This window comes from Haemorhous mexicanus, chromosome 29 (assembly GCF_027477595.1).
Source record: "Haemorhous mexicanus isolate bHaeMex1 chromosome 29, bHaeMex1.pri, whole genome shotgun sequence".
NCBI lineage: Eukaryota > Metazoa > Chordata > Aves > Passeriformes > Fringillidae > Haemorhous > Haemorhous mexicanus.
Window position 1 is genome coordinate 3133058 of NC_082369.1, and position 26601 is coordinate 3159658.

General features: G+C 57.4%; 1 protein-coding gene and 1 long non-coding RNA gene across 6 annotated transcripts in view; both read right to left on the minus strand.

Annotated features, from left to right (window-relative positions):
* Positions 1 to 784: 784 nt before the first annotated feature.
* LOC132339529 (cilia- and flagella-associated protein 251-like) overlaps positions 785 to 26601 on the minus strand; it is a 36787-nt gene continuing 10970 nt past the window's right edge. The window contains exons 1-7 of one of the 5 annotated variants that reach the window (XM_059869831.1): positions 7399 to 7491; positions 4972 to 5022; positions 3715 to 3878; positions 2656 to 2808; positions 2499 to 2561; positions 2224 to 2363; positions 785 to 2106 (exon numbers count right to left, since the gene is read on the minus strand). In XM_059869831.1, the coding sequence (XP_059725814.1) occupies positions 1456 to 2106; positions 2224 to 2363; positions 2499 to 2561; positions 2656 to 2808; positions 3715 to 3811 (1104 nt within the window). In that variant the 5' untranslated portion in view covers positions 3812 to 3878; positions 4972 to 5022; positions 7399 to 7491 and the 3' untranslated portion in view covers positions 785 to 1455. Of the gene's footprint in view, positions 2107 to 2223; positions 2364 to 2498; positions 2562 to 2655; positions 2809 to 3714; positions 3879 to 3971; positions 4233 to 4971; positions 5064 to 7155; positions 7286 to 7398; positions 7492 to 26601 lie in introns of those variants that run through there. The other 4 variants (XM_059869835.1, XM_059869832.1, XM_059869833.1 and 1 more) reach the window with 4 other exon arrangements.
* Positions 10701 to 15361, minus strand: LOC132339689 (uncharacterized). Its single transcript, XR_009489711.1, has 2 exons — positions 12514 to 15361; positions 10701 to 11610 (listed from the first exon to the last, which is right to left on the minus strand). It is a non-coding gene; the product is annotated as an uncharacterized LOC132339689 (long non-coding RNA).

Consider the following 26601-nt stretch of genomic DNA (forward strand, 5'->3'; position numbering starts at 1 on the left):
CGAGGTGCCCGCGGGCTCTGACTCCGCTGGGTACGGGCACGGCAGGGCCGTGGGGGAGGACAAGGCTTGGCAGATCCAGGCAGGACCATTCTTGTTTATCCCTCACTCTCCACTCCTGTAGTGGCTGGGAAGGGCAGCTGCTGCTTCCTCCAAGCCTTGTAGCATCCTCTGGCCATTCCCCAGCCCACGGCCCATCACGGGACGCCCCTGGCCACACGGCTCCATCTGTGACAGCAGAGCAAGAGGCCAAATCCCCTCGCAGAGACCAGCCTTGCCCTGGGCACACGGCTCTCTGTGAGGAGCCGCTGGCCGTGCCTTGGGGCTCCCGGCCAGGTCACATCTGCGTCACCCCGCGCTGACCCCGCTGCCGAGGGGAGGAGGGAGGGAGCGATCCCGTTACACCTCGCGGGCTGCTCACACCATTAATGGGAGCGGGAGCAAACGGCTGCCAGAGCACCTGCTCCGTGTCCCCGCCGGCGTCAGCACGGGCCGCCTGCCCCAGATCATCTTCCAGCTGAGCCCGGGCCTCAGCCGGGGAGCAGCTCCTGGCCTTGTCCTGGCTACACCTCCTCGGGTTTTGCAGCGTCCCCAGGAGGAGGCACGGCTGGAGGTTGGTGCCCACCAGTCCCATCTCACAGCCCTGCAGGATTAACCCAGAAACACACACGCACATAACCAGGGACAAAACACCTAACCAGGGACAAAACACCTAACCAGAGACAAGGGCTTTTCTTGTTTTCCTTTGTTTTTTACCCTATTTTTAAAAAACATCCAGTTGAATACCTTATTAAAAATGAAAATAGTTTATTTTAACCACTGTTGATTTAGCAAATACTGAAACCTGCCATAGGTGGGGGCTGTGAACATCTCTGGCTGTGTGATATTGCTCTTGTGTTTCCTTCCTCAAGTGACTCGGAGAAGGCGAGGCCCGCAGGGATCCCTGGGTGAAGGGCTCCAGCCCTGCTCTGTCACCAGCACCTTCTGGGCCACCCCCAGCGATGGCACTGGGCTGGCTGAGGTCGGCTGGGGTCTGTCCCTGATGTCCCTGATGTCCCTCTGAGGATGGCTGCAGCCTGGCTCTGTAACCCAGATTATTCTTCTCTCTTGATTTGCTTTCAATAAAACCATTAACCCAAGAGCTGCACAGTCTGGACACAACTCTGTTCACTGGGATCCCCGGAACCACGAGGAGGGGAACTGCAGAGGGGTTTTGGGTGGGGATGGAGAAGGCAGGAGGCCCAAAGAAGCTCCTTCCATGAGTCCTTTTAGGTTGCCTTTGATCCAGAGGGACCCTAAGTCCCTGGGGAGGCTCGTGCCAGGCTCCTGGGCTGCTCTGCTGCTGCTCGGGGGTCCTTGGTGTGCTGCCTGTGTCCGGGGGTGTCTCTGGAGGGCAGGCAGGGGTGGGATTGGAGCCCCCTGGATCCAGCGCCATCCAGCCCCGCGCCCACCCCGGCCTCAGTCGCGCCTCTTGCCCTCCCTGGCCCTGCCGTCCCTGCCCGCTGCCGGCTCCCAGGGCTTCCTGCCCTTCTGCTGCTTCCAGTCCCGCCTCGGGCTCTCCCGGCCGCCGTCAGCCCTGCCGGGACGGCCCCTCCACCCCTCCCTCCTGGACTCATCCCGCTCCCGCCGTCTCTCCTTCCTCTCCTTCCTCTCCCGGTCCCGCTTTTTCTGGGGCTGCTGCTCCGGTTCCCTGGGGGCCCGGGGGGCTCGGCCAGCTCTGTCCCCCGCTGTCCTGTCCTTGGCTCGTGCCTCCCTCCGGCTGCTCCGCTCCATATGGACAGCACGGCCTTCCCTAGCTTTCTCCTTCTTCTCCTCCTTCTTCTTCTCCTCCTCCTCCTCCTCCTCCTCCTCCTCCTCCTCCTCCTCCTTCTCCTCTTTTTCTTCCTCTTTCTCCTTCTTTTCTTCCTCCTCCTCCTCCTTCTCCACCTTCTTCTCCTGGCTCTTCCCCTCTGTCACAGCCTTTGGCACCTCAGGGACATCTGCAGGTTCTTCCTCCTTGTCCTCATCCTCATCCTCGTCCTCATCCTTGTCTTCAACCTTGTCCCCATCCTTGTCCTCATCCTCTGGTGTTGCACGGCCAAACCATTTCTTGAAGATCCAGGGTTCTCCCTGTGGGGACAGAGACCAGGAACTGAAGATGCAGCCCAGGGGACCGGGATCCCTCTCCATCCCTCCCCCTGGGGACAAATTGCTCCCTGCCCCGGCAGGTGCCACCCTGACCCGTACCAGGTTGCTGTCAGCTTCGCTGTCATCCTCATCGTCACCGTCTTCATCATCATCATCATCCTCCACCGCGCTGCTCTCCGGTGGCGGCGCAGGCTGGGCAGTCACCGCCTCCGGGATCTCCACCTGGGGGCTCACGGCCTCTGGCAGGGGAGAGGGACAGGCCACTGTCAGCTGAGGCTGCTTGGGCGGGATATCCCAGCCGGGGGCTCCCAGGGCTGCGGTCCTGTCTCGGGCCGGACCCGGGGGATTGGGCAGGGACGGAGGGTCGGACCCACCGGGAACGGGAGGGGGCGGAGGCTCCTGGCGGCCGCGGGCGAGTCCCTCCTTGGAGCATGGCGCTGCAAGACAAGGAGGGGACAGGAGGGGACAGGAGACAGGAGCTGGCAGCACGGGCTGGCCGCCCCTTCCCGCTCCGCCCGGCTCCCGACTCACCTTGGAGCACCTGGAAGGTGACGCTGAGCAGGGCCACCACGGAGGCCACCAGGATGCACTTGTTGAGGGTGAGCCCTTCCCAGAGCAGCGGCTCCTCCGCGGGGTCCAGGCTGGGCGGCTCCGCCTTGCTCTGCACAGGGAGGCTCCTGGGGACTGGGCCGTGGGAAAATGTTACTGGGGGAACTGGGAAGAGGCAAAGGGCTCTGAGCTGGGGGTGGGAAGAGCTCTTAACATCCTCCTGCACAGCCCGCTCAGGGCAGGGACGGGGACAGGGACAGGGACAGGGGCGGGGACGGGGACAGGGACGGGGACGGGGACGGGGACGGCGACGGGGACGGGGACAGGGACGGGGACGGGGACGGGTCCGGGGACGGGGACGGGGACAGGGATGGGGACGGGTCCGGGGACGGGGACGGGTCCGGGGACGGGGACACGGACAGGGGCGGGGACGGGGACGGGGACAGGGACGAGGACGGGGACGGGGACGGGGACAGGGATAAGGACAGGGACGGGGACGGGGACGGGGACAGGGACAGGGACGGAAGCAGGGGAGAGGGACAGGGATAGGGACAGAAGCAGGGGACAGGGACAGGGGGCAGGGACGGGACAGGGATAAGAACAGGAGCAGGGGAGAGGGACAGGGATAGGGACAGAAGCAGGGGACAGGACAGGGGGCAGAGGCAGGGACAGGAGCTGCTCCCGCCACGTGTTTGAACTGCAGGAGTGGGGACAAGAGTGTTCCAGGGGCTGAGACCGCGGGGTTTGGGCCATGGTGGCATTAGAGTATCCTGGTGATCAAACTGGGAAAAGCTGTGTCCGTGCTCCTCCTCCAGCAGCAAATCTGGGCGGGGTGGAGAGGAGGAGGAGGAGGAGGAGGATCTGGCAGGCGGCTGAGGAGCCCCATCTCCATCCCCGTGTCAGCGATTTCCCCACTGATTTCCCCTTTCCATGGCCAGACAGCGCCTCCCGGGCTGGCCGGGGACAGGGGGCTCTGCCCTGTGGCCACCGGGGGCCAGGGTGGCCGTCCTGGGGCAGGGAAGGCTTTTCCCACACACCCACCTGGCGGCCCGGCAGCGCTGCCCTTGGCTCCCACCTTCTCCACCCGCTTCTTCTCGGCCGCTTTCCTGTCCCCGCCGAGCGGGGCTGGCTCTGGCATGTCCGGCTCCTGGCTCTGCCTCGGGCTGGTCCCGGTCCTGCTCGGAGAGGGTCTCCTCCTCTATTCCCTGCGGGGAGAGCACGGAGCGTGGCTGTGGGGACAGGGACAGGGACACTCTGCGCCGGGGGTCCCCGGGGCTGCCCCAGCGAGAGGCACCAACCCGGCTCCTGCAGCACCTGGGGCGTGTGTTCCCCTCAACAGCCTTAAAACTGCGGAGTATTTTATGTCCTTTAAGCTGGATTTAGCCACCAGTTAGCCCCGGCTAACACGTGGGTGGGCTGGCGACTGAGGCTGTGTTTGGGTTGTCCCCGGAGCAGCCCCCGGGGCTGGGGTGGGGCTGCAGCATCCGCCGAGGGCAGGGTCGGTGTGCGGGGAGCGGAGGGAGCCGCGCTGTGCCCCGGGCTCGGTGCTGAGCGAGCTTTGGTGGCCGGGCTGGGCGTTGGTCAGTGCCACCAGAGAGAGCTGCCCACCGGCACGGATCAGTGACAGCGACAGCTGGGGGACCTCGGGCTGCCCCGGGATGGACGTGCTGCAACCCTGCCGGGCGGAATGTCACTGCGGGACAGACCCAGCCCGGCCCCCTGACCCTGACCCGGCACAGGGACCCATCCCTGCCACCCCCTGCCCTGCCCTGGCACAGGGATCCATCCCTGCCCTGCCCCCCCTGCCCTGGCACAGGGATCCATCCCTGCCACCCCCTGCCCTGCCCTGGCACAGGGATCCATCCCTGCCACCCCCTGCCCTGGCACAGGGATCCATCCCTGCCACCCCCTGCCCTGACCCGGCACAGGGATCCATCCCTGCCACCCCCTGCCCTGGCACAGGGATCCATCCCTGCCACCCCTTGCCCTGGCACAGGAATCCATCCCTGGCACAGGGATCCCCCAGGCCCCCTCCCCAGGCACAGGGATCCCCCCAGGCACAGGGATCTCCCCTGGCACCCCTGCCCTGGCACAGGGATCCATCCCTGCCACCCCTTGCCCTGGCACAGGGATCCATCCCTGGCACCCCTTGCCCTGGCACAGGGATCCATCCCTGGCACAGGGATCCCCCAGGCCCCCTCCCCAGGCACAGGGATCCCCCCAGGCACAGGGATCTCCCCTGGCACCCCTGCCCTGGCACAGGATCCCCCCAGCCCCCTCCCTGCCCCGGGCACTCACATGGGCTCCGAGCTCTCCCCTGGCTGTCGCTGCTCACCGGGGCGCTGCCATCTGTCACAGACAAGCACAGCTCAGCTCCTCAGGTGACAAACCTGGGGAGGTGGGAATCACCAGGGGCTGGGGGGTGTGGGCCCCTCGGGGACACCCCCAGTCTGCACAGAGGGGACATCTGGCCGTGATTCCCCCGTTGGTGTCCCCGTGCCACCCGTGTTTGGACAGAGGTGTCCCAAGCCAGGCAAAACCCCCCCAGGCATCGAGGTGGTGCAAGGGGAGCTCTGGGACTCTGAGCCCCAAAAGGTCACCAGCCTGCATATCCCAGGGGAGTGGCAGCCAAAGGGACAGCGACCTCCCTGCCAAGGCACACGGGGGGACCAGCAGCCCAGGGTGTGCTTGGACACCCCAAAACCACAAGGCTGGACACTGGAGGGCCAGAGCCTGGCAGCAGGAGAAGGCCCAGCAACCATGGAGGAACCAGAGCTCCAGAAGGAGCTCAAGGGAGCTCAGGGAGGGCTCTCAGGGCTTCTCCCAGCTGGGAAGTGGCAGAGCAAACTGAGGGTCCCCAGGGCTCTGACACCAGGAAGGGCTGGGGAGGGGGTCCTGGGGGTTTCTCTGCCCTGGGAGAGCTGCAGGGGGGGAAGGCACCACAAGGTCCCCGCACCACTGGCCCCAGCCCTCTTGGAATCTCCGAGTCCAGTGCCTCAGGTGCCACATCCTCCCCAGAAGGAAGAATTTTTGCCCCCTTTGAGCCAGATTTAGTTGATTTCCCCTCTGTGGAACACTGAGAAAAAGAGTCCAGTACCCAGGATGAAACCTACCATGCAATGCTGGAAGCAGAACAGATAAATATGAGGAAACCTTTTGGCCATGATCTGAAAGGTCTTTGCTTTCAAGAGGAAATAAGGGGAGTCTTTGGTTTGTTTAAGAGATGTAAGTCTGGTCCTTTCTCTGCTGGGAAGGGATGGAGCTGCCCCAGGACTCTCATGGTGCCTGGGGGGGTTCCAGACCCAGGGAAAGCACAAAGCTGAGGAACTTTTCCCCAGAGTGTTTTCCCCCCATGTGCTTGCCCTGTTTTTGATCTTCTCAGTCATTCACCCTGGTTTGGGGCACAGATGAGCACCAGGAAGGTGAAGGAGGGCCTGAGCCTCTGTTCCTTTTTGCCTGGCCATGATCCATGCTCCCATGGGGCTGGTGTCACACAGGTGTCCCTCAGTGCCCTGAAGTGACACCTGAAGGGATGCCACCACGAAGAACCATCTCTGCCAGGCTGAGCTGTGTCCTGCAGAGTCTCACACACCTCACCAGTGGCCATGGCTCATGGTGAGAACAAGGAACTTCTCCTCCTGTCCTTCCCTGGCCGTCTCTGAGCTCTCCCTGCCCACCTGGACAGCCCTTTGGTGGCCTCAGGGCATCCCAAGTCTTTCTCCAACACCACAAAGGGACAATGACACCTCGGGGGACCCTCACCAAACCGAGAAGGATCTAACACTGTGCCCACAGCACACTCCTGCTGGGCTCCCCAGTCCTCAGCTGAGCCCAGTGCCCTGTCACAGAGTGCCAGACTCTTCCCATGCCTCCACCCCTGAAGGAGGAGCCCAAACAGCCTCCAGACCCAGGGGCAGGCAGGTGTCCTTCCCTGCCACGAGCCCCAAAGGCATTAACTTGGCCCCAGAGCTGACCAGGTCCATGTCCAGGTCTGTCCCCCCTGGCCAGGAGATGGGGCTCCACGCCCTGGCAGGGTGTGGATGCACTCTGGAGCTCCACAGCCCACGCAGGGTCCTTGTCCCCAGGCAGGACGGGCCGAGTCACCTGCAAGAACAGCTGTCCTGGGCTGGTGATCCAGGCACAGCCACTGCCAGGCCAAGCAGGGCTGGGCTGGTCACAGCGCCAGGAGTGGCCACAGTGCCAGGGACACTTTGCCCATGGCAGGGTTGGTCACCCGCAGCCCCCAAGTCCTTGCTCGCTGTGCCCCTGCCCAGGAGCGCTCCCATCCATCCATCCATCCATCCATCATCCATCCATCCATCCATCCATCCATCCATCCATCCATCCATCCATCCATCCATCCATCCATCCATCCATCCATCCATCCATCCATCCATCCCTCTCTCCCGCCCATCCCTCTCCGGGACTCCCGCCCCGCACGCCAGATCCGCCCGTAAAGGCTCAAAATCGCAGGCACTTAACAAATAATCAGCTCCGCTCTGCTGCCGCTGGGACTTCATCCGCACGGGCTCCCGAGGTCGCCTTCACCGCTGACTCACGTCAAAGAAACTTCCAAAAATAGTCCCCTCGCCTGCCCCGCTGTCCCTGTCACCCCCGCCCGGGGATGAGCCCCGTGGCTCCCGCTCCCCACAGAGAGCCGGGCTGTGGCCAGGGCTGCCCGGGGGCTGCCCCACTTCAGGGCTAAAAAGCCCCAGAAATCCGTACCTGGGGTCAGCGCCGCCTCCTCCTCGGCTGCAGCCCCCGGGCGGCCCCGGCTCTCCCGGGTAAAGAACAGCAACAGCTGCCGGAGGGAGCCGGAGCAAAATAGCGCCCAATCACCGGGGCCCGAGCGCCACAAAAGGCAGCTCAGCCCCGGCCCCGAGCGCAGGGGCTGCCCCGGGCACGGGCTGCGGCTCTCGGGGCACCTGCGAGGGGTTTGTCCCTCTGTGACACCCCTGGAGAGCACGGGGAGGGGACAGGCCCCCGGCCCCGGGTGTGTGAGCCAGCTGTGGGAGGGAGGGAGGGATGGATGGGTGGATGGGGGATGGATGGATGGATGGGGGAGGGATGGATGGATGGATGATGGATGGATGGATGGATGGATGGAGGGATGGATGGATGGATGGATGGATGGAGGGATGGATGGATGGATGGGTGGATGGATGGATGGATGGATGGATGGATGGATGGATGATGGAGGGATGGATGGATGGATGATGGATGGATGGATGGAGGGATGGATGATGGATGGATGGATGGAGGGATGGATGGATGGATGATGGATGGATGGATGGAGGGATGGATGATGGATGGATGGATGGAGGGATGGATGGATGGATGGATGGATGGATGGGGGAGGGATGGATGGATGGATGGGGGATGGATGGATGGGGATGGATGGATGGATGGATGGGGGATGGATGGATGGATGGATGGGGGATGGATGGATGGATGGATGGATGGATGGATGGATGGATGGATGGGGGAGGGATGGAGGGATGGATGGAGGGATGGATGGATGGATGGATGGAGGGATGGATGGATGGATGGATGGATGGGTGGATGGATGGATGGATGGATGGATGGATGGATGGATGGATGGATGAGGGATGGATGGATGGGGGAGGGATGGATGGGGGATGGATGGATGGGGATGGATGGATGGATGGATGGATGGATGGATGGATGGATGATGGATGGATGGATGGATGGATGGATGGATGGATGGATGTGAGTGCTGTGGGTGCAGAGGTGGAGCCAGGCACAGGTAAGGAGAGAGGATGAGAAATCCCCCTGGGGGCAGCAGTGCTCAGACAACCCCAGTGAAAATCCCATTTTGCAGTGTTTGGAGAGGTCCATTGCCCTCCCACCCCTCTGATGTCCCCGTTCCTGTCCCCAGGAGCCTGTCACAGCCACAGGCACCTCCTGGACAGGTGAGAGAGGGAATGTCCCATCTCACCCACCCCAGGATACAGGGAAGAGATGAAGAATCCCATGTGGGGAGCAGCAAAACACCCTGGGGCTCCGGCCCTGCCTGTGGGGGTTATCCCGAGCCCTCAGCTCAGCACGGGCAGGAACAGCCTCAGGCAGAAGCTCCTGTGCCAGGGATGTGGAGTAGCAGTGCCTGGGACCAGTCTGTCCACTTTGAGGACATTGCTGTTATGCAGAGGCTTCAGCCACAAAAACCCCCAAGTCCCTGAGACTGTAACATTTCCCACCTGCAGTATTGACATTTTTCTTTAGCAAGATCTAAAGGAGGAATAAACCAGGCACTGCCTTGCCCAGGCGAGGCTGGATCCAGGTCCTGCTTTAGGGGGCTCAGGAGTAGCCTCTGCTCCCCAGGGCAGGGATTTGCCCTCTCTGGCAGGGACAGGACTGAGCACACGGAGGGAAGAACGATGTGCCGTGGAAGCCGGAGGGATGGAGGGGGGATGGAGCTGCACACAGCTCCCAGAGCAGCCAGAGTGCTGGGCACACCCTCGGGAGAGTTTTCCCGGTTGTATTCCCATTCCAGCAGGGTCAGAGCTGTTCACTGGCATGGCATTTGCTTTATAGGGAGGTGATGAAAGAAGAAAATCATCAACAGGCCAAATAAAATCCCTTTTCCTCCCAGTTAATCACGTTTCTCGTGCTGCCCCCAGGTTTGTTCCCTGCTCCTGCCTCCCGTGGCTGAGCTGGTCCTTCCAGGAAAGATGCCAGGGGCTGAACCGGCACCGTCTGCACTCGCAGAGCTCCGGCAAAACACCCTCCCACTTCATCCTTACATGGAGCCAGAGGATCGAGAGCTCTCCTCACCCTTCCTAGGACATTTCAACACCCCCTTCCCGCAGCGGGGAGGGGCCGGCAGCGTTTCTGCCTCCACACGTGTAGCTCGGAGCAGTTCCCCGTGGAGCTGCAAAGCCTCCACCTCCATCGCACAATTTATCCCGGGCAGATGGAGGAAAGAGATTCCCGGAGGCAAATTCTTTCCTAATCTCTTGAACCCCCCCAAATCCCGGCTTCTTCCGTGCCCTGAGCCTGACAAAAGTGTCTCTGGGACGGGGTGAGCTCGGGGAGGGGGAAACCCGATCCGGCTGGGGTTTCCGGATCCAGGAGGAGAGAGCCAGGAGGGGGAGCAGGGAGGGCAGTGGAGCAGCGTCCGGGCCAAAGAGTGACTTTGGATTGGGCTGGATGGCACAGCCCCTCTTCCCTGGCTTCCCGGGCTGCCTCCTAGCCTCCATCCTCAGGAACTGTGGTCCAGGCTGTGCTGCAGCATCCCCTCACTGCCATGGCAACACTCACTTCTCCTCCCACCAAGACATCATCTCCCTTCTCCCCATTTTTAATAACTCACAGTTAAAAGGCAATCAGAAAGGCATAAAATTAGTCACTGAGTATTTTTGGCACAGGTTGGTTCTGGGGATGGATCTTCTCTCAATTCTCACAATTCCCTCCCCCGCCAGAGCCCCCAGCCCCAGCCTGACTCTGTCTCCTCCTGCCACGGGTATGAGGGGTGGCAGATGCTCCAGCTGGCTGCTCAGGTGGCTTTCCCACTGCTCACCAGGCTGGCTGCAGGTTTTTTTTCCCCTTGGATTTCATCCCTGGCTCCATCAGAACCTGCCTGACCATGTTCCCAAGGCTTGGGACTCCAAAACACTTCGCAGCCTTTGGAGCCTTTACCCTCTAACCTGGGCAGGGTTGGGCTCTTGGCTGGATTTTAGAGATGGGAATTTGGCTGTTGTCTGCCAAGCCAGGTGCCCTGGGCACAGCACAGCTCTGCAGGTAATGCCCAGCTTCAGCTGTGTCACCCCCACGCTGGCATTGTCCCTTGGGGCCACAGGTCTGAGGCTGCACAGGGCAGGTCCCCCACTGCTGCACCAAAGTCCTGCTGGAGATGCACATGGAGCTCACCCAGGCACTGCACAGGCTTGTTGGAGGAGCTTGGTGTCTCCCAGCCCTCCACCCTTCCCTCAGATGTGGTTGGGGATGCATTCAGAGCAGGGCTGGTGGAAGAGAGGATCACAGAAACACCAAAATTCTCCAGGAAATGGGGTGAAAGAGCACCTTGATTCCCTGCACGACCCAAACCCTAAAGGCACAGGTGTCCCCATGGCAACCTGGGCACAGCCCAGTGCTGACAGCAATATTCCACTGACCCAAAATTCCTCTTTCAGCTGGATCCATCAGCTCCAGCTGGGGGTTGTGCAATGGTTGTGCTGATGCACAGCTGCTGCCTCCTTCCCCTGAGGAACCAAACATCCACCTGGGAGATGATTCCTGCAGGAACCACAGAGCTTCCCAAGCACTGGCGTTATTGAGGAGCACTTGGGAGGTTTCAGGAAGGGAAGGAATGTCTCCTGTCTGCCAGCTGTGCTGCTCCTGTCAGATCCCATCTGTCAGCATGGAGATTTCAGATCTGCCAAGCAGAGCCATCTCCTTGCAGAGGTGTGGATGATGGAAGGCCTGGAGCAGATTGGATGTTCCTGTAGCTCCACATCCCCAGGTGTTTCAGCAGAGCTGGAGGGAGCCAGCAGGAGATGGAGCATCCTCTGCATGAGCTGATTCCCACAGCTGATACCTGGGCAGGCTCCACATGCCCGGGAGGGCTGGCTGCACATCATGAGCCTGCAAAGCTTCTGATGCCTGTTCTGATCACCAGGGCCCTTCCTCATGGCTTCAGGGATTTGGTTAAGCTGGAAAACACAGCCAAGGGGATCTGCTGTCTCCTCTCCTGGGTTTGAGGTGGTGTGGAACTGGTGAGGGAAGATGGGAGCTCTCTGGGCTGGTACCACCTTGGTTTAATGAACCACAGCTCGGAGCATAGATGGGACAAGAGGAAATGCTCAAACTGCTCCAGGAGAGGTTCAGGCTGCACATCAGGAAGAATTTCTTCATGGAAAGGGTGGTCAGGCATTAGAAGGGACTGCCCAGGGAGGTGGTGGAGTCACCAAGGAATACCTGGAGGTGGTTGAACAGAACAACTCAATGCTCTGGGCTGGTGAGAAGGTGGGGATCAGGCACAGGTTGGACTCAAGAGTCTTAGAGGTTTTTTCCAACATAAATGAGTCTGGGAGTCTGGGATCTTGGAGGACCTTCTTCCTTTTACCCTATTAGCCTGGAGGGAATGCAAGCCAGAAAAATCATGGCTCTTTGTTTCCCCAGGAAGAGAGGACACCCAACCACAGGGTTTTGGGAGCAGATGCTGCTGCTTAACATATTCCTCCAGCTGAGCATGGAAAAAGGGACCACATGTCTTAGAAAAACTCTTCCATGTCACCTCTGGCTTCCCAGCCCTGAGCTGGATCCATCCATCCATCCATCCATCCATCCATCCATCCATCCATCCATCCATCCATCCATCATCCATCCATCCATCCATCCATCCATCCATCCTCCATCCATCCAGCATCCATCCATCCATCCATCCATCCATCCATCCATCCATCCCAGCTCCATCCATCCCTCCATCCATCCATCCATCCATCCATCCATCCATCCATCATCCATCCTTCCATCCCAGCTCCCTCCATCCATCCCAGCTCCCTCCATCCATCCATCCATCCATCCATCCATCCATCCATCCATCCATCCATCTCAGCTCCCTCCATCCATCCATCATCCTTCCATCCCAGCTCCATCCTTCCATCCCAGCTCCCTCCATCCATCCCAGCTCCCTCCATCCATCCATCCATCATCCATCTATCCTAGCTCCATTCATCCATCCATCCATCCCAGCTCCCTCCATCCATCCATCCATCCATCCATCCATCCATCCATCCATCCATCCATCCATCCCTCCATCCATCCATCCATCCATCCATCCATCCATCCTTGAAGCAGTGCTGCTGGACACACACCCACCCTGACTGCCCTGTCCTGGTCACCTCCAGGGTTGGGGATGTCTCAATCACTCCCAGTGATGGAGGAATCCTGCTGGGGACAGGTTTGCAGAGCTGAGCAGGACAAGGAGCACACAAGGTCCTGCTCTCTGGTCCTGGTCCCTGCAGGTCACTGTGGTCCAGTCACAGATCTCACTCCCAGGACTGGCTGGAGCTCAGGCCACCCAGCATGGTGACAAGATCCATCTATCCATGGGCTGGCAGGGACACAAAACACACATGGAACACCTTTGTCACCAGTCAGGAGCTGTGGATGTGCTGCTGCGTGAAATGAGCTTTGCAGGGTCTGTGAAGAGCAGAGAGGCAACAGAGAGGGACATCCTGCTGTGACATTGGTGTCTGAGCCTGAGCACAGCACAGGACCCTGCCCCGGGGATGGCTCCAGGATCTCCTGCAACTTGTCAATGTCACTGGGACCACAGAGGGGTAAGGGACACCCCCAGGCCACCAGCCAGGGCAGAACACCACAGTGACAGTGGAGGGAGAGCCATCCATGGGCTCATCCATCAGCCCCTGGAATGACCCACAGCTATCTGGAGCAGCTCCACATCAAAGCCTCTCTGCCCAGCCTCGAATCCACGTGTGCCCTAAAAACTCCAATTCACAAATCTCAGAGGTTTTGCTCTTTTCCCTGGCAGCAGGAGCTCATTCAGGTCAGGGGGACAGAAGATCCAGATCCTGTTAAATCCTACTTTTAGTCTCAGCTGCTTCCTGTAATTGTTCCATGATCCCTTTTCTCACAGCTCAGCACCACTCAGGGCTGATCACTGCTCTCTTTAAAGATTTGCAGTTTGTCACTCCCAGGAGAATAGGAGGATGTGATTTCACTCCAAGGAATTATCCCTGGAAGTGCCATTTGGGATTGGGAAGGTGGCCCTGATATTTGTCCAGCCAAGGGCTGGGGCTGTGGCACACAGTCTAGAACAGCCGTGCCACGGGAAACTGAGGCAAAGGGAGATTTATGGGAAGTGAAGCTTTGGGTGGAACAGCCTGGCAATATTTAACATCCCAGTGATCACAAATCCTCCCCTTTTTTGGCCTTCCTGAGGGATGGAGCGTTGGTGCATTTACCCAGACAGGTTCCGGCACTGGGGGCTGCAGATCCCAAATAATTCCCAGTGAAGGAGCTGCTTCCCTGTGCTCTGAAGAGACCTGCAAACAACCCAGGGCACCAGGAACCAGAGGGCTCTGCCTCCTGTAGGAATAAGGAGCTGTTCCTCAGCTCCTCCCACAGACCACCAGCCCCTTTGGGATGATGGCACCCACTGGAGAGCAGGTCCTGGTGGATTTACCACCTTTCCCAGGGCTCCAGGTTGGCCCCACAGGACTGAGCAGCCGGTTCTGAAGCAACAAATCCATGTCCAGAGAAATATCCCTGTGCCATGGGGATGCTCCCAGACTTGGCAGCTGGGCTGTAGGACATGGGGAGGGAGGAGATGTTCCAGGCAGGCTTCAGGTCTTAAAAGGGTCATAACAGTAAAAAATGCACCACAAAGTACAGGACAAAGTCCTGCAGGGACAGCAGAAATAGCAGGAACTTCCAACCCACCTCCAGACCTCAGCTGGGGCTTCCCAGTTTCTATGTGCCTCCCACCCTGTTCCCCATTTTCTCTCTCTGTTATCAGACCAGAAATTCCCAAATTAAAACTTAGCAGCCTCCAGACACCAGGGGCAGATGTTTCACCCTGCCAGGCCCCTCTGCTCTCCCCTCCCTGCCTCACACCACAGATTTCTCAGTTCCTTTGGGACACTCTAGGAAGGCTGGAGGGGTTTGGGTTCCTTCCTCATCCCCTTGCCAAAACCAAGACTGTGCTCTGGGGCTCTTTGTCCCTCTAAGGCACTTGCTGGGGTCCTCATGGAAGGGCTTTGTCATCTCTCTGAGGTCTGGAAACTTTGATGATGACTTTACCTCTCCAAAATTGTAGCTGGTGTCCAAACTCGTCTGATTTATAGTGGGACAGGAAGGGCTGGGACCTGGAGATGAGTTTTTGAGTGAAGCTCCTTCTGCTCCAGCTTCCCCTCTTCCTACTTTCACACAGCAGTGCCAAATGCAATATATTATGTAATGGGAACAAGCAAGAACCAAACCAGCAAGGACTCCAAACAGCAGGAAACTCCCTTTCCAAAGCCACACTCTTAATGAGTCAGTTTTCTCTCATTTTTGCTCACCACCCTTGCAGACCAGGTTTTGTCCAGTGCTGGCCATCCCAGTGCAATGAGGAGATGACAAAGCTCAGGATTCTCAATGTTTTCCAGTTCTTCCCCAATATGTCCTTGCTGGACATCTGTTCCTAAGACACATCCTGCTCAAACAACAAGATTTGTGTTTAAAATAAAGCTTGAATCTCCTCAAGGCATCACCAACCTGCAGGAAAGCCAGAGAATGACTGGAAGGCATGGGAGAGGGACAGAGGTTCAGCCCTCCTTGACGTGACCCTGGATCCTGGATTGCCATCAGCCTGGCCCTGGAGGCCAGGACCCAGCTCCACCACACCAGAGACAGCCTGGTTTGGGCTGAAGCAGCAGCCAAGCAGTGAAATGTCTCCTCCAGCCTGGAGCACAAACACAAAGCCCTTGGGAGAGCTGGGCAGGGCCCACCAGTGTGGCAGTGAGGGCAGGGATGTGGCTGTGTCTGATGTCATGGTCACCCCTCACACCCACAGCTGCCAGGGCTGGGCTTTGGGTGCTGGATTGGAGCTGGATACATCTGAGGCAGCTCCACTGAGTCAGGGAGTCAGAGTTTGGGTTGGGATGGACCTCAGAGCCCATCCAGTGCCACCCCTGCCATGGCAGGGACACCTCCCACCATCCCAGGCTGCTCCCAGCCCTGTCCAGCCTGGCCTTGGGCACTGCCAGGGATCCAGGGGCAGCCCCAGCTGCTCTGGGCACCCTGGGCCAGGGCCTGCCCACCCTGCCAGGGAACAATTCCTGCCCAAGATCCCATCCAGCCCTGCCCTCTGGCAGTGGGAGCCATTCCCTGGGTCCTGTCCCTCCAGGCCTTGTCCCCAGTCCCTCTCCAGCTCTCCTGGAGCCCCTTCAGGCCCTGCCAGGGGCTCTGAGCTCTGCCTGGAGCCTTCTCTTGTCCAGGTGAGCACCCCCAGCTCTCATGGGCTTACAGGAGATTTAGAAGGAAATCCCAGAGCTCACAGGCATCCAAAAGGCCCAGCTTTAGGACTGTTCCTCCTCCTCAGCTCCCTGCCAGCACCCGGAGAAAGCAAATGTCCTACAAAAGCCAGGCTGCATCCACCAGCTTGTGATTAATACAAAATCAGGTGGAATCTTTCACTGAGTGACAGAGAAGAGGTTTCAGGAATGGACCTGGAGTGGCTCTGCCCACCTGGCTGGGGGAAGGTGATCCAAGGGATTTGGACAAGAACCTCCACCCAGGCAGCTCCTGAGCTTAGGAATCATCCAGCCTGGAGCATTGCCCTGGATTTTAGGCTGTGTTCTCACCAACACCACATGGAGATGTGAGAACTGAGCCTTCTCTTCTCCCTCCTGCCCAAGCACCCTCACTCCCACACAGCCTGTGCTGCACTTTGGGCAGGGCTGTGATCACACCTTGGATCACAGAGTTCAACACAGACTGAAGTGGTTCCCATGATCAGATACGACACCAGTCTGGTATTTGTTGGCAAAAAGGCACAAAGGAATGAAATGTGCCCCAGGATGGGGCAGGAAGGTGCAGAGACATGCAGGGGAAGGGCAGCGTGCCCAGGAGCTGAGGCAGGAGCCTGCAGGTTCTGGTGGTAACAATTCTGAGAGTGATGATGGAATTATTAAAACATGGCAACATGGGTGTAGGAGTGGGCAGAAGAGCAGGAGAGGAACTGCTGCTGCGCAGGCTTCTCCCAGCAGAAAAGTGCTCAGTGTCCCTGCAGCCAGGATCTGTCCCTGAGAGTACCCTCACATCCCTGGGGAGCCAGGCTGGACAGCTGGGAGTGCTCACCTGGACAAGAGAAGGCTCCAGGGAGAGCTCAGAGCCCCTGGCAGGGCCTGAAGGGGCTCCAGGAGAGCTGGAGAGGGACTGGGGACAAGGCCTGGAGGGACAGGACCCAGGGAATGGCTCCCACTGCCAGAGGGCAGGGCTGGATGGGATCTTGGGCAGGAATTGTTCCCTGGCAGGGTGGGCAGGCCCTGGCCCAGGGTGCCCAGAGCAGCTGGGGCTGCCCCTGGATCCCTGGCAAGGCCAGGCTGGACAGGGCTGGGAGCAGCCTGGGACAGTGGAAGGTGTCCCTGGGCATGGCAGGGGTGGGATGAGATGGGATTTAAGGTCCTTTCCAGCCCAAACCATTTTGGTTTCTGTGATCTCTTGTCTTGGGACTCCTCAAGTGGCCAGTGAAGATTCCATGACTTTGTAGATGCCAACAAGAGGAGCAAGGACCTGGATCCCGGTGTAGGCTCCATCCTGGGAAGGAAATGGATGCAGAGCAGTGGAAGGGGGTTTGGCAGGGCCGTGGCAGGAGCTCTGTGTCCTCTCCCAGCCCCACTTTAGCTCAGCTGCCCTCAGGTGGTGCCTTTGGGCTCCAGTGAAGGGACATTAAGGGACATTAAGTCTCCAACACAGCTCCAAGACCGGTGTTTAGGCACCACTACCCACAATTTCCCCATTCCCTCCTGCTCTCCCCACCTGTGCCCAGCCTGCCTCAGCTGGGGGGAGCTAAACCAAAACCAGTGGAATCCTTCTGTTGTTTTCTTTGACTGTTTCACTGAAATACCCACCACAGCCTGAAAGAATTCCCTCCTTGAGTCCCAAGCCAGGCCCCAGATGAGACACTGAAATCCATGAGGAGGTTTTTCCATAGGAAATGCTGTAGGAGTCTCAAGCATCAGCATCCCCCAAATCCAAACACCACATCTTCCAGGCTCAGGGAGGAGCCAGGTCCTGCAGGACACATTCCCTGAGCCAGGCTCAGGCCCCTGCAGTGCAGCAGGTGCTTTCCTGGTCTAGAGACCCAAGGATTTCAACAGCAAAAGTGAGGAGAGGAGAAGTCACCTCTCCTCCACCCCCCTCTGCCCTGCAGAGAAGTGGGCCATGAGACCTCTCCATCCCCACCAGCCCCTTGTGGTGTTGGTGGATCCCAAACACCACCTAAGCCAGGGAGGGACACCCATCCCCAACAACCTCCCCACCCTCCACAAGGCCAGGAAGGTACTGCAGGAATTCTGGGGGAAAGGGGCAATTTGTCCTTTTCATACTCACAGAAGCCATCCCCAGATGGCTGGGACAAAATCCAAATCCAGCTGGGGGACAAAACCCCCCCAGATTGCTGGGATCTTCACCACTAGGATCTTCTGTCTCACAGTAACCAGGACCAGAGAACCATGGAATCATTGAGGTGGGAGAAGATTTTTAAGATTACGTTCAACCATCAGGCCACCACCATGGCCACCACTGAGCCATGTCCCCAGGTGCCTCATCCACCTGTTTTTGAAACATTCCCAGACAGACACAGTGCTGGCCCAGCAGGTGATGAGAAGATGTCTTAGGTTGGAAGATGTTAGTGGGTATGTCTTCTATTCCCATCTGTCAGAGCTGGAGCAGTTCTCCTCTGTCCATGGGGCAGTTTTCTTTGTCTCTCCCACAGCCAATCCTCCCTCCAGGAGATCTCTGCTGTCCATGGCCAGGGAGTGTCCCTGCAGGGCTGATCAAATTCCATCATCCCATGGGGAGATGCTCCGCCCAGGGGAGGAGCCAAGAATTCCTACCTGGATCCAATCTGAGATTCTGGGATACCAGAACAGCCTTTCCACTGCATTCCCAGAGGAGCAGCTGCCTTTTCCATTGGACCTTCAGAGGAAAACTCCCCCCTTGTGCAGGATCCCTGCTCCAGCAGAACCACAGCTGGCACTGCAGGAGGGCTGAGCCCCCTGGGATGGGACTGTGCCACCACCCTGAGCCCCCCTGGGATGGGACTGTGCCACCACCCTGAGCCCCCCTGGGATGGGACTGTGCCACCACCCTGAGCCCCCCTGGGATGGGACTGTGCCACCACCCTGAGCCCCCCTGGGATGGGACTGTGCCACCACCCTGACACACAGGGGCAGGGCCTGCTCTCACTCTGTGAGGGGTTTGTTTTCTTTTGTTTGTACTATTACATTTGTATTTTTAGTTTTCCTACTAAATAACTGTTATTCCTATTCCCATATCTTTGCCAGAGAGCCCCTTAATTTCAAAATTATAATAATTTGGAGGAAGAGGGGTTTACATTTTCCATTTCAAGGAAGGCTGCTGCCTTCCTTAGCAGACACCTGTCTGTTCAAACCAAGACAGAGAGAATGAGGAAGAAACCTGGAGAAAGCAGCGCCAGAATCCCCCTGGGAGTGTTTTGCTCCTGCACTGGGAGGTGAATGATCTCACCAGAGAAACATCAAAGCCTCTCTGCAGGTGAATGAGCAGCAGAGCCAGGCTGGGAACCTGGGACATGCCAGGACAGGCCATGGCACAAAGAAGAACTGGGATTTTGGCTGTGGGGAGCTCGACACCCTGAGCTGCCCCGTGGGAATTCCTTTTAAACTCAGGCTGGGGAGGAGCCTGGGTGAGTAATTGCTCCGTGGCAGGTCCAAGAAGTGAATAATATTCCAAGAATAAAGGTTAAAAGCCTGGAGACTCCAATGAAAGGCATTCTATAAATAGGATGAAGTAGGCAGAGCCGAGGGAATAACAGGAGAAAAAACTTGCTGTGGAAAAGGGCTGGGAAGGATCTGACACCCACAGTGGGATTGGACAGGGGCTGGGTCTGCAGAACAGATCCTACACATGGTCAGCCTTTTGGGGTTTTATAAAAAATAACTTCTGGGCACCCCTCAGAGGGCATCTTGTCCCTGTTGGGAGCTGCCTGGAGCCATCCTGCCTCAGCAATGTGGGATTTGTCCCTGGACACCGTGGTTTGGACAAGGCAGCTGCAGGACAGGAGGTGAAATTTGGGGTTTCCATCACATGGGACAACTTCTGCTGTGCCCAAGGGAACTTCCTGGGGGAATTTCCTTTCCCATTTTTGTCCTCTATTTCCATGTCCCTGGGTGGGACAAGGGGGTGCAGGGACAGCCTCGCTGCCAATGTGGCACAGGCCCTGCATCTCCCTCTTCCACTCCCATGGGAAAATCACCCCTCCCAGGGATGCTTATCCTTCCTTCCAGTTTACCTGTTACAGTTATCAGAAGGAGGGGCGAAGTCACAGCACAATTTATAACCAAAACCACGCTGGTTCTTTAAAAAATAATAACTTTTCTGCAGAACTGGGCTGTAAAGGAGCCAAAGCTGCACAGAGGCCTCAGAGGATGTCACTGTGCAAATGTCAGCTCGGGGCTTAAGGCAGCAAAAAGCTTTGCCAGGGAATTGCTGTGGTGCAGGACTGATGCTTGGAAAGATCATGCTGTGTTTGCAGGAAGCCCCTGCCCCTTCCCCCCATGTCTGCCAGCAGCTCTTGGTCCCCTTGGAAAGGGACAGAAAAGCAAGAAAAAGGGATGGGTGTGGGAGCAAATGGTGTAAATGGCAAAGCTTCCCCGGGAGGAAAGGCTGAAGAGAGGGAAATGTCAGCTTGGAAGAGAAACAACAACCCCAGGGAGCTCTGGAGAAGGAGCTGTTTCCCTCTAATCCTCAAAGCACAGAAATTTGGGTCCAGATGTAACTGGAAAGTCACAGGCTGAAATCCAGCCAAGGTCCCTCCATAGAATCCTGGAGTTCCTGAGTGGGAAGGGATCAGTGATCCCAGCCCCTGTCCCTGCACAGCCACCCCAACACCCCCACCCTGAGCAGCCCTGGGAGCTCCTGGAGCTCTGGCAGCCTTGGGACCATTCCCTGGGGAGCCTGGGCAGTGCCCAGCACCCTCGGGGGGAAGAACCTTGCCCTGAGCTCCATGCCAAGCCCTGGCCCAGCTCCAGCCATCCTGAAGTCATGTCCCTGTCCCAGAGATTTCAGAGCCTGCAGAAGGCACTCCTGGATCTCTTTGCTGTGGGAGCCAAGTGTTCCATACTCTGGAAAAGGGTTTAAAACCCAAAGGAGGAAGGGTCTGTGAAATCAGACTCTGGGATCTGGTCTGCAGATTGCTGGGATCTTCACCATTGGGATCTTCTGTCCCAGGACCAGAGAACCACGGAATCATTCAGGTGGGAGAAGATTTTTAGGATCAAGTCCAACCATCAACCCACCACCAAATTCATACCTGAGACCCCAAATCCAGACTCCAGAGCCCAAAGCTGGGCTAGCTGGTCACTCTTCTGCCCAGCCCAGCCTTACCCCCTGACTCCCAGTGCCAGGGCATATCCAGCAAAGGCAGATGATTTACAGGAGCTCTGGCATTGTGTGCAAGGCTAGAACTGGGGCCCAGATCTGCACATCAAAACAGATTCCCCATAAATTACTCTGTTAAAACTTTTCAAAAAAGTTTCACAGGGGGAGGGTTCATGAGGAACCTGTAATGTTTAATTAAAGGGGAGAAACTGATCCTGCCATGAAAATCTTCCCCATCCCATGCCAAGCTCATCACTGACATGATTTATGGGATATAAACAGGCCAGAAAATGGCATAAGTGAGAAAGCTGAGGAACTTCTGCCAATTTTGGATACAGAGATGTGCAAAGGAAGGGGGGTTTACAAACTAAGTGAGGCAAAGATGGAAGTGCAGCAAGAAAACAAAGAAGAAACTCCCGGGCACAGGATGGGAGGATGCAGCCTAGATCCAACCTCCAGCTGCTGGTTTTGCTCCTACCCTGAGTTCTGCCTCTTGGCATGAAGGTCACTGCCATGAAATTCCTTATTGCTTAAATGACCTGTGTCCTTCAGGCTGGAATCCCACATGGAAAAGTGTCAAGGCCACGATGTCGGTGACACAGACACTGCTCTGACTCTGGTGGAACTGACAGAATCACTCTGGACTGACACACTTCCACCCCACCCATTGCCAGGGGAACCTTTCTCCAGTTTTGCTGAGGTTTCCCTGCCCTGCTCATCCCCCTCAGTGTAACAGTGCCCATGGTGGGAGGCAACGTGTGCCCAAAAAGGGATTCTCAGTGTTATTCACATGGAAAAAATGCTGTGGGATTGCTTCAATCCCAGAACTAACTGGTCCCATGAGCTCAGCTCCCAATTCTTGATCCCTGAGTGGAAGAATTTCCAGAAGTGAGGAGGGAGAGGCTGCTGGGTTTGTGCAGAAGGGAGAAGGGAGTTTGCTGTGAGAGACTGCTGGCAAAAGAGATTGGTTGGAGAGAGCTCTGCTGAGCCTGGCTCCTCACACCATAATTCCAGAGCAAAGCAGGGAATTTGGACTCCAAGAGCCACAGAAACCTGCTGCTGGGGATGCCTCTGATGAGGAATTCACCAGCCACTAAACAGAGCAGCTCCCCACTACCAGGGAAAAGAGGGAAGTGAGGAATCCAAAGGCCAGGAGGGAGAGGAGGTCACTGCAGACCTTCTCCAGCTCAGCAGCAGTTTCACAAATGCTGTAAAGAACTTGAAATAAAACACTTTCAACACCACTCCCTGCTGGCCTGACCAGGCCTGGGTACTGCAGAGAAAACTCAAAGCTCAAGGTTTTGGGAAAAAAAGTGAAGAAATGCAGAGGAAAGTCAGGAGCAGCTTCCTGATTGTACAGGGAGATGCCTCCAGCTCCTTGAATGATCCTTATGGGTCTCTCCCAGCTCAGGACATTCCATGATTCTACAATTCCTCTTTCCTTTGGTCATTGTCAGAGTCAGGATTTTGCAACAAAGCTGAATTTGAGTGAAGGGAATTGCCATGGCAGTCAGGTGGCTCCTGTCACATCCCTGGAGCATCCCACAGGCAGCCCCTGCTGAGGACCTGGAATGCTCCACCTCCTTGGGAAGAGGCTGTCACCGAATTTTGGAGGTACCAGGGGCATGAGAGGGATTTCAAAGCAGAAGAAAACAAATCAGAAAGGCAAAAATACAAGGAAAAGAGCCCAACCCCAGTCCCTCAGGTGCAAAAATATTGCAAGAGCCAGGAACGACTGTGCATGATCCACTTTCACATTCCCATAATGAGGAATCATCCTTGATCCAGTGCCTGCATTCCCACAACCAGGAATCATCCCTGATCCAATGTTTGCATTCCCACAACCAGGAATCATCCTTGATCCAGTGTTTGCATTCCTACAACCAGGAATCATCCCTGATCCAATGTTTCCATTTCCACAACCAGGAATCATCCCTGATCCAATGTTTGCATTCCCACAACCAGGAATCATCCCTGATCCAATGTTTCCATTTCCACAACCAGGAATCATCCCTGAGGCAGTGTTTGCATTCCCACAACCAGGAATCATCCCTGATCCAATGTTTCCATTCCCACAAACAGGAATCATCCCTGATCCAGGGTCTGCATTCCCCCCCCATAATGAGGGATCATTCTTGATCCAGTGTTTGCACTCCCACAACCAGGAATCATCCCTGATCCAGACTTTGCATTCCCACAACCTGGAATCATCCATGATCCACTTTCACATTCTCACAACCAGGAATCATTCCTGATCCCCCCAGCCTGTAACTCCATTCCTTTCCCTTCAATCCTTTCACAACACTCCAGCCAAGCCTCTGCCTTCCTCCTTTGGAAGTGCCTGGCTATGGCAGCAACTGCTCAGTCAATACTTCAATATCTGATTTTCCCTGGTTTTTAGGGACAAAAGCAGGTCCAGCACAGAGCCAGCTCCTGTTTCTGCCCTGAGCTTTCCCATCTCCATCCCTGCAGTGCAGCTGGGGTTGGGGTGTGTCCCACAGCTCCAGGGATCCAGTTGGGAATGCAGGGGCAAGGGAAGGCATGGTTCAAAAAGAATTTAGGAAAACGGAGTTAGAAAGTCATTCCAGCCAGTCTCAGTTCCTAAGGGAAGCTTCTCAGCTGTGTAGGCCTGGGATTTTCCTTTCCTTACATTCCAGAAGGTTGTTGGCAGGACCAAGAAGAAAATACAACGAGAGTGAGAGAGGGAGGTAAAGAGAAAAGCTGGGCAGCACTGGGAGCACGGGGAGGAGGGAATGCAAAAGGAAGAAGGAAAAGAATCAGGGACGTGGGCGAGCAAATGAGCCAAAAACTCGGGTTTAAAAAGCAGGGTCTGAAAAAGGCAATGAACGGAAAACGGAGCAGCCCAGCAAAAACCCCTGGGGAAGAGGCAGCCCGGGCAGGCCTGGAGGATGGGAGTCATGGGAAGGGGGATGGACCCACAGGCTGCAGGATGGCGACTGGGAACTGGAGTGTGTCCCTGTCCCTGTCCATTGCTGCCCTCCCCTGCCCAGGGAAGTGTCCCCGAAGCTCCAGAGGAGCTCAGGGATGGAGCACAGCCCCCGCGGGAGTGGGACCAGCACACTCCGCCACGGGCACCTCTCCCATCTGCTTTTCCTTGTGCCAGATGGGCAGGGGAGGGAGGGATGGGGGATGGAGCCGCGTCGCTGGGATGGCGGGGATTCGTTTCTTCCCATTCTTTCCCCAGTGCCATTTAAGCGGCTGGGCCCAAAACGCTTTCTGATTGCTTTGCCTGCCCCAGTGACACCAAGGCAGGAGCTTTCAGAATTAATCATTTCGATGCAGAGAGAGAAAAAAGCGGCAGCTCCGACCCCAAAGGCACAGACACCTCCCTCCTCCTCCCCCTCCCCCTTCCCTCCCCGCATGTTTTGGAGCTGCTGGAGCAAAGGGGAGAGCGAACAGGAGTAATTTTCCACGGATGCAGGGAACAATCGAGCCCCGCATGGTTTTTCTGGTTCAAACGCTTCCCTGCAGCAGTCGGTGCTCATCCCCGGCACACAAAGGCGATGCACATGCAGGGACCGGTCGTGTCTTGCTCCAGCCGCCGGTGCCGAGGTGCGGGGGACGGGAGGAGCGGGGGAGATGCTGCAGCTCCGCTCCCTGGGCAGGGGATGGCTGGAGCCGGCTCTGAGTCAGCCCCGGGCAGCCCGGGCACAGCCCCTGCCCTGCCCAGGGACGGGAGAGGGGACGGGGCAGATGTGGCACAGGAGAAGGCACCCGTGGGTTAGGGTTTGGGGTTTAGGGGCATCTTCTGTTGTGGTGCAGAGAGAATCTGGGGGAGGAAGGAGGCCACTGCGACTTCACAGCGGTTTTTGCTTCAGCCTTGTGCCCGATTTCTCCTGGGATCCAGCCCCTCCACTCACACGGAGACCCCTGCCCCACCCAAGGGTCGCTCCCTGGGGACAGGGTGTGCTGGTGCTGAGGATGGATCCCAGCACCACCTGGGGAGAGGCTTTAGAGGGGAGCAAGGAGCCCTGGGCACCCTCAGCACCATCCCCCACAGCCCAAAGGGGGCTGGGCACTGGTGGGGCAGGAGCAGGACCTGGCAGTGGGGTCAGTCCTGCAGCACAGGGGGGTGAACTCCAAGTCAAGCAAAGCCTTGCCAGGATCCTTTTTCCCCTTGGTCCCTGATTCCCTTCCCATCCAACTCCTTTCAAAGAATGCTGGAATGGTCTGTGTTGGAAGGGACCTCAAAGCCCATCCAGTGCCACCCCTGCCATGGCAGGGACACCTCCCACTGTCCCAGGCTGCTCCCAGCCCTGTCCAGCCTGGCCTCGGGCACTGCCAGGGATCCAGGGGCAGCCCCAGCTGCTCTGGTCACCCTGGGCCAGGGCCTGCCCACCCTCACCCATCCAATATCCCATCCAGCCCTGCCCTCTGGCAGTGAAAGCCATTTCCCCTTGGCCTGTCCCTGCAGTCCTTGTCCCACGTCTCTCTTCAGAGGGAGGAATTTCATCCCCCACTCCAAGCTTCACCCTCAGCCCCCACCAGGAGAAAGGGTCCTTAGAAATCCCCTCCCCCAGTGTCAAACCTGTGAAAAGATAAATTTTATAGCCCAGACCTGCCCCAAGTAAGAGCTTCAGACTTCTGAACCAAAGAGAACTTTGAAATGTCCATCTCTGGGGCCAGCAGGACAGCAGGAGGTGTGGTTTGGTCTGGCAGCTTTGCTGCTCTTGCACATCAAGTCATGGCACCATTTCTGAGCCCCTTTTGGCTCCTCTTCCCTGGGCTGTGCCTGTTAAACCCTCTGGGAGCACTCAGGGCTGAAGGGACAGCACCTCTGGTCTTGTGGGAATCCAGCCAAGAGGACCCCTAGCTCTGGCTGTGAAGAAATATGAAAAGCCCCCAGTTTCCACAAAAAACCCCACAAGAATCCTTAGCAAAGATGAGTGCACAGGAGCTAAACAGACCCAGCCTCCTGCTGGGAGATCTCTAAGCAACATTTTTGTGGTGCAGAGTGAGGTTTTCCTTCCACCAAACTCCTTCCACCTCCATCCTCCCGAGGCAGGGGCTCAGCCAGGGCTGGTTTGGATCCCTTTGCCAGAGCACTGGAGGCAGCTTCCAGCAGAGCATCACAGCAGAGACCCACAGGGATCACAGGATCCAGTGTGAGGATCCAACATTCAGATGGGATCTTGGGAAGGAATTCCTGGCTGGGAGGGTGGGCAGGCCCTGGCCCAGGGTGCCCAGAGCAGCTGGGGCTGCCCCTGGATCCCTGGCAGTGCCCAAGGCCAGGCTGGACAGGGCTGGGAGCAGCCTGGGACAGTGGGAGGTGTCCCTGCCATGGCAGGGGTGGCACTGGATGGGCTCTAAGGTCCCTCCAACACAGACCATTCCATGATTCTGTGATCCTTGTCAAATCCTAACCCTGCCATGTAGATGTGCCAAACTCTTCCCTCCTTGTTCTGCTTGGGTGTTTGTGCTTTTTTAGCTCCGTTTGCAACATCCAGCAAATGAATTTAGAAACACTTGGGTTTTACCTAAGAGGTGATGGCACTGAGGTGGTCGTGGAGAGATGCCTTCTGTAAATAACTTGTGTGGGAATGATTCTGGATGGCTGAGAGGCTTCCTTGACAAGAAGCAGGGAAAGCAGAAAGGAAGATTTACAGAGGAAAGTCTCAGTTTGCTTTGCCTACCAAAACAAAGGGGTTGGATTGCTACACACAAAAGCACCAAGAGAGAGCCAAGATGCCAATTTAAGCATGAAGACAATGCTGGCATGAAACCAGCTGGGGGAAGAAAATGGCTAAAATAAATAAAACTGGAATTAAAGAGGAGCTTTGTTATTCTGAGAGCTCC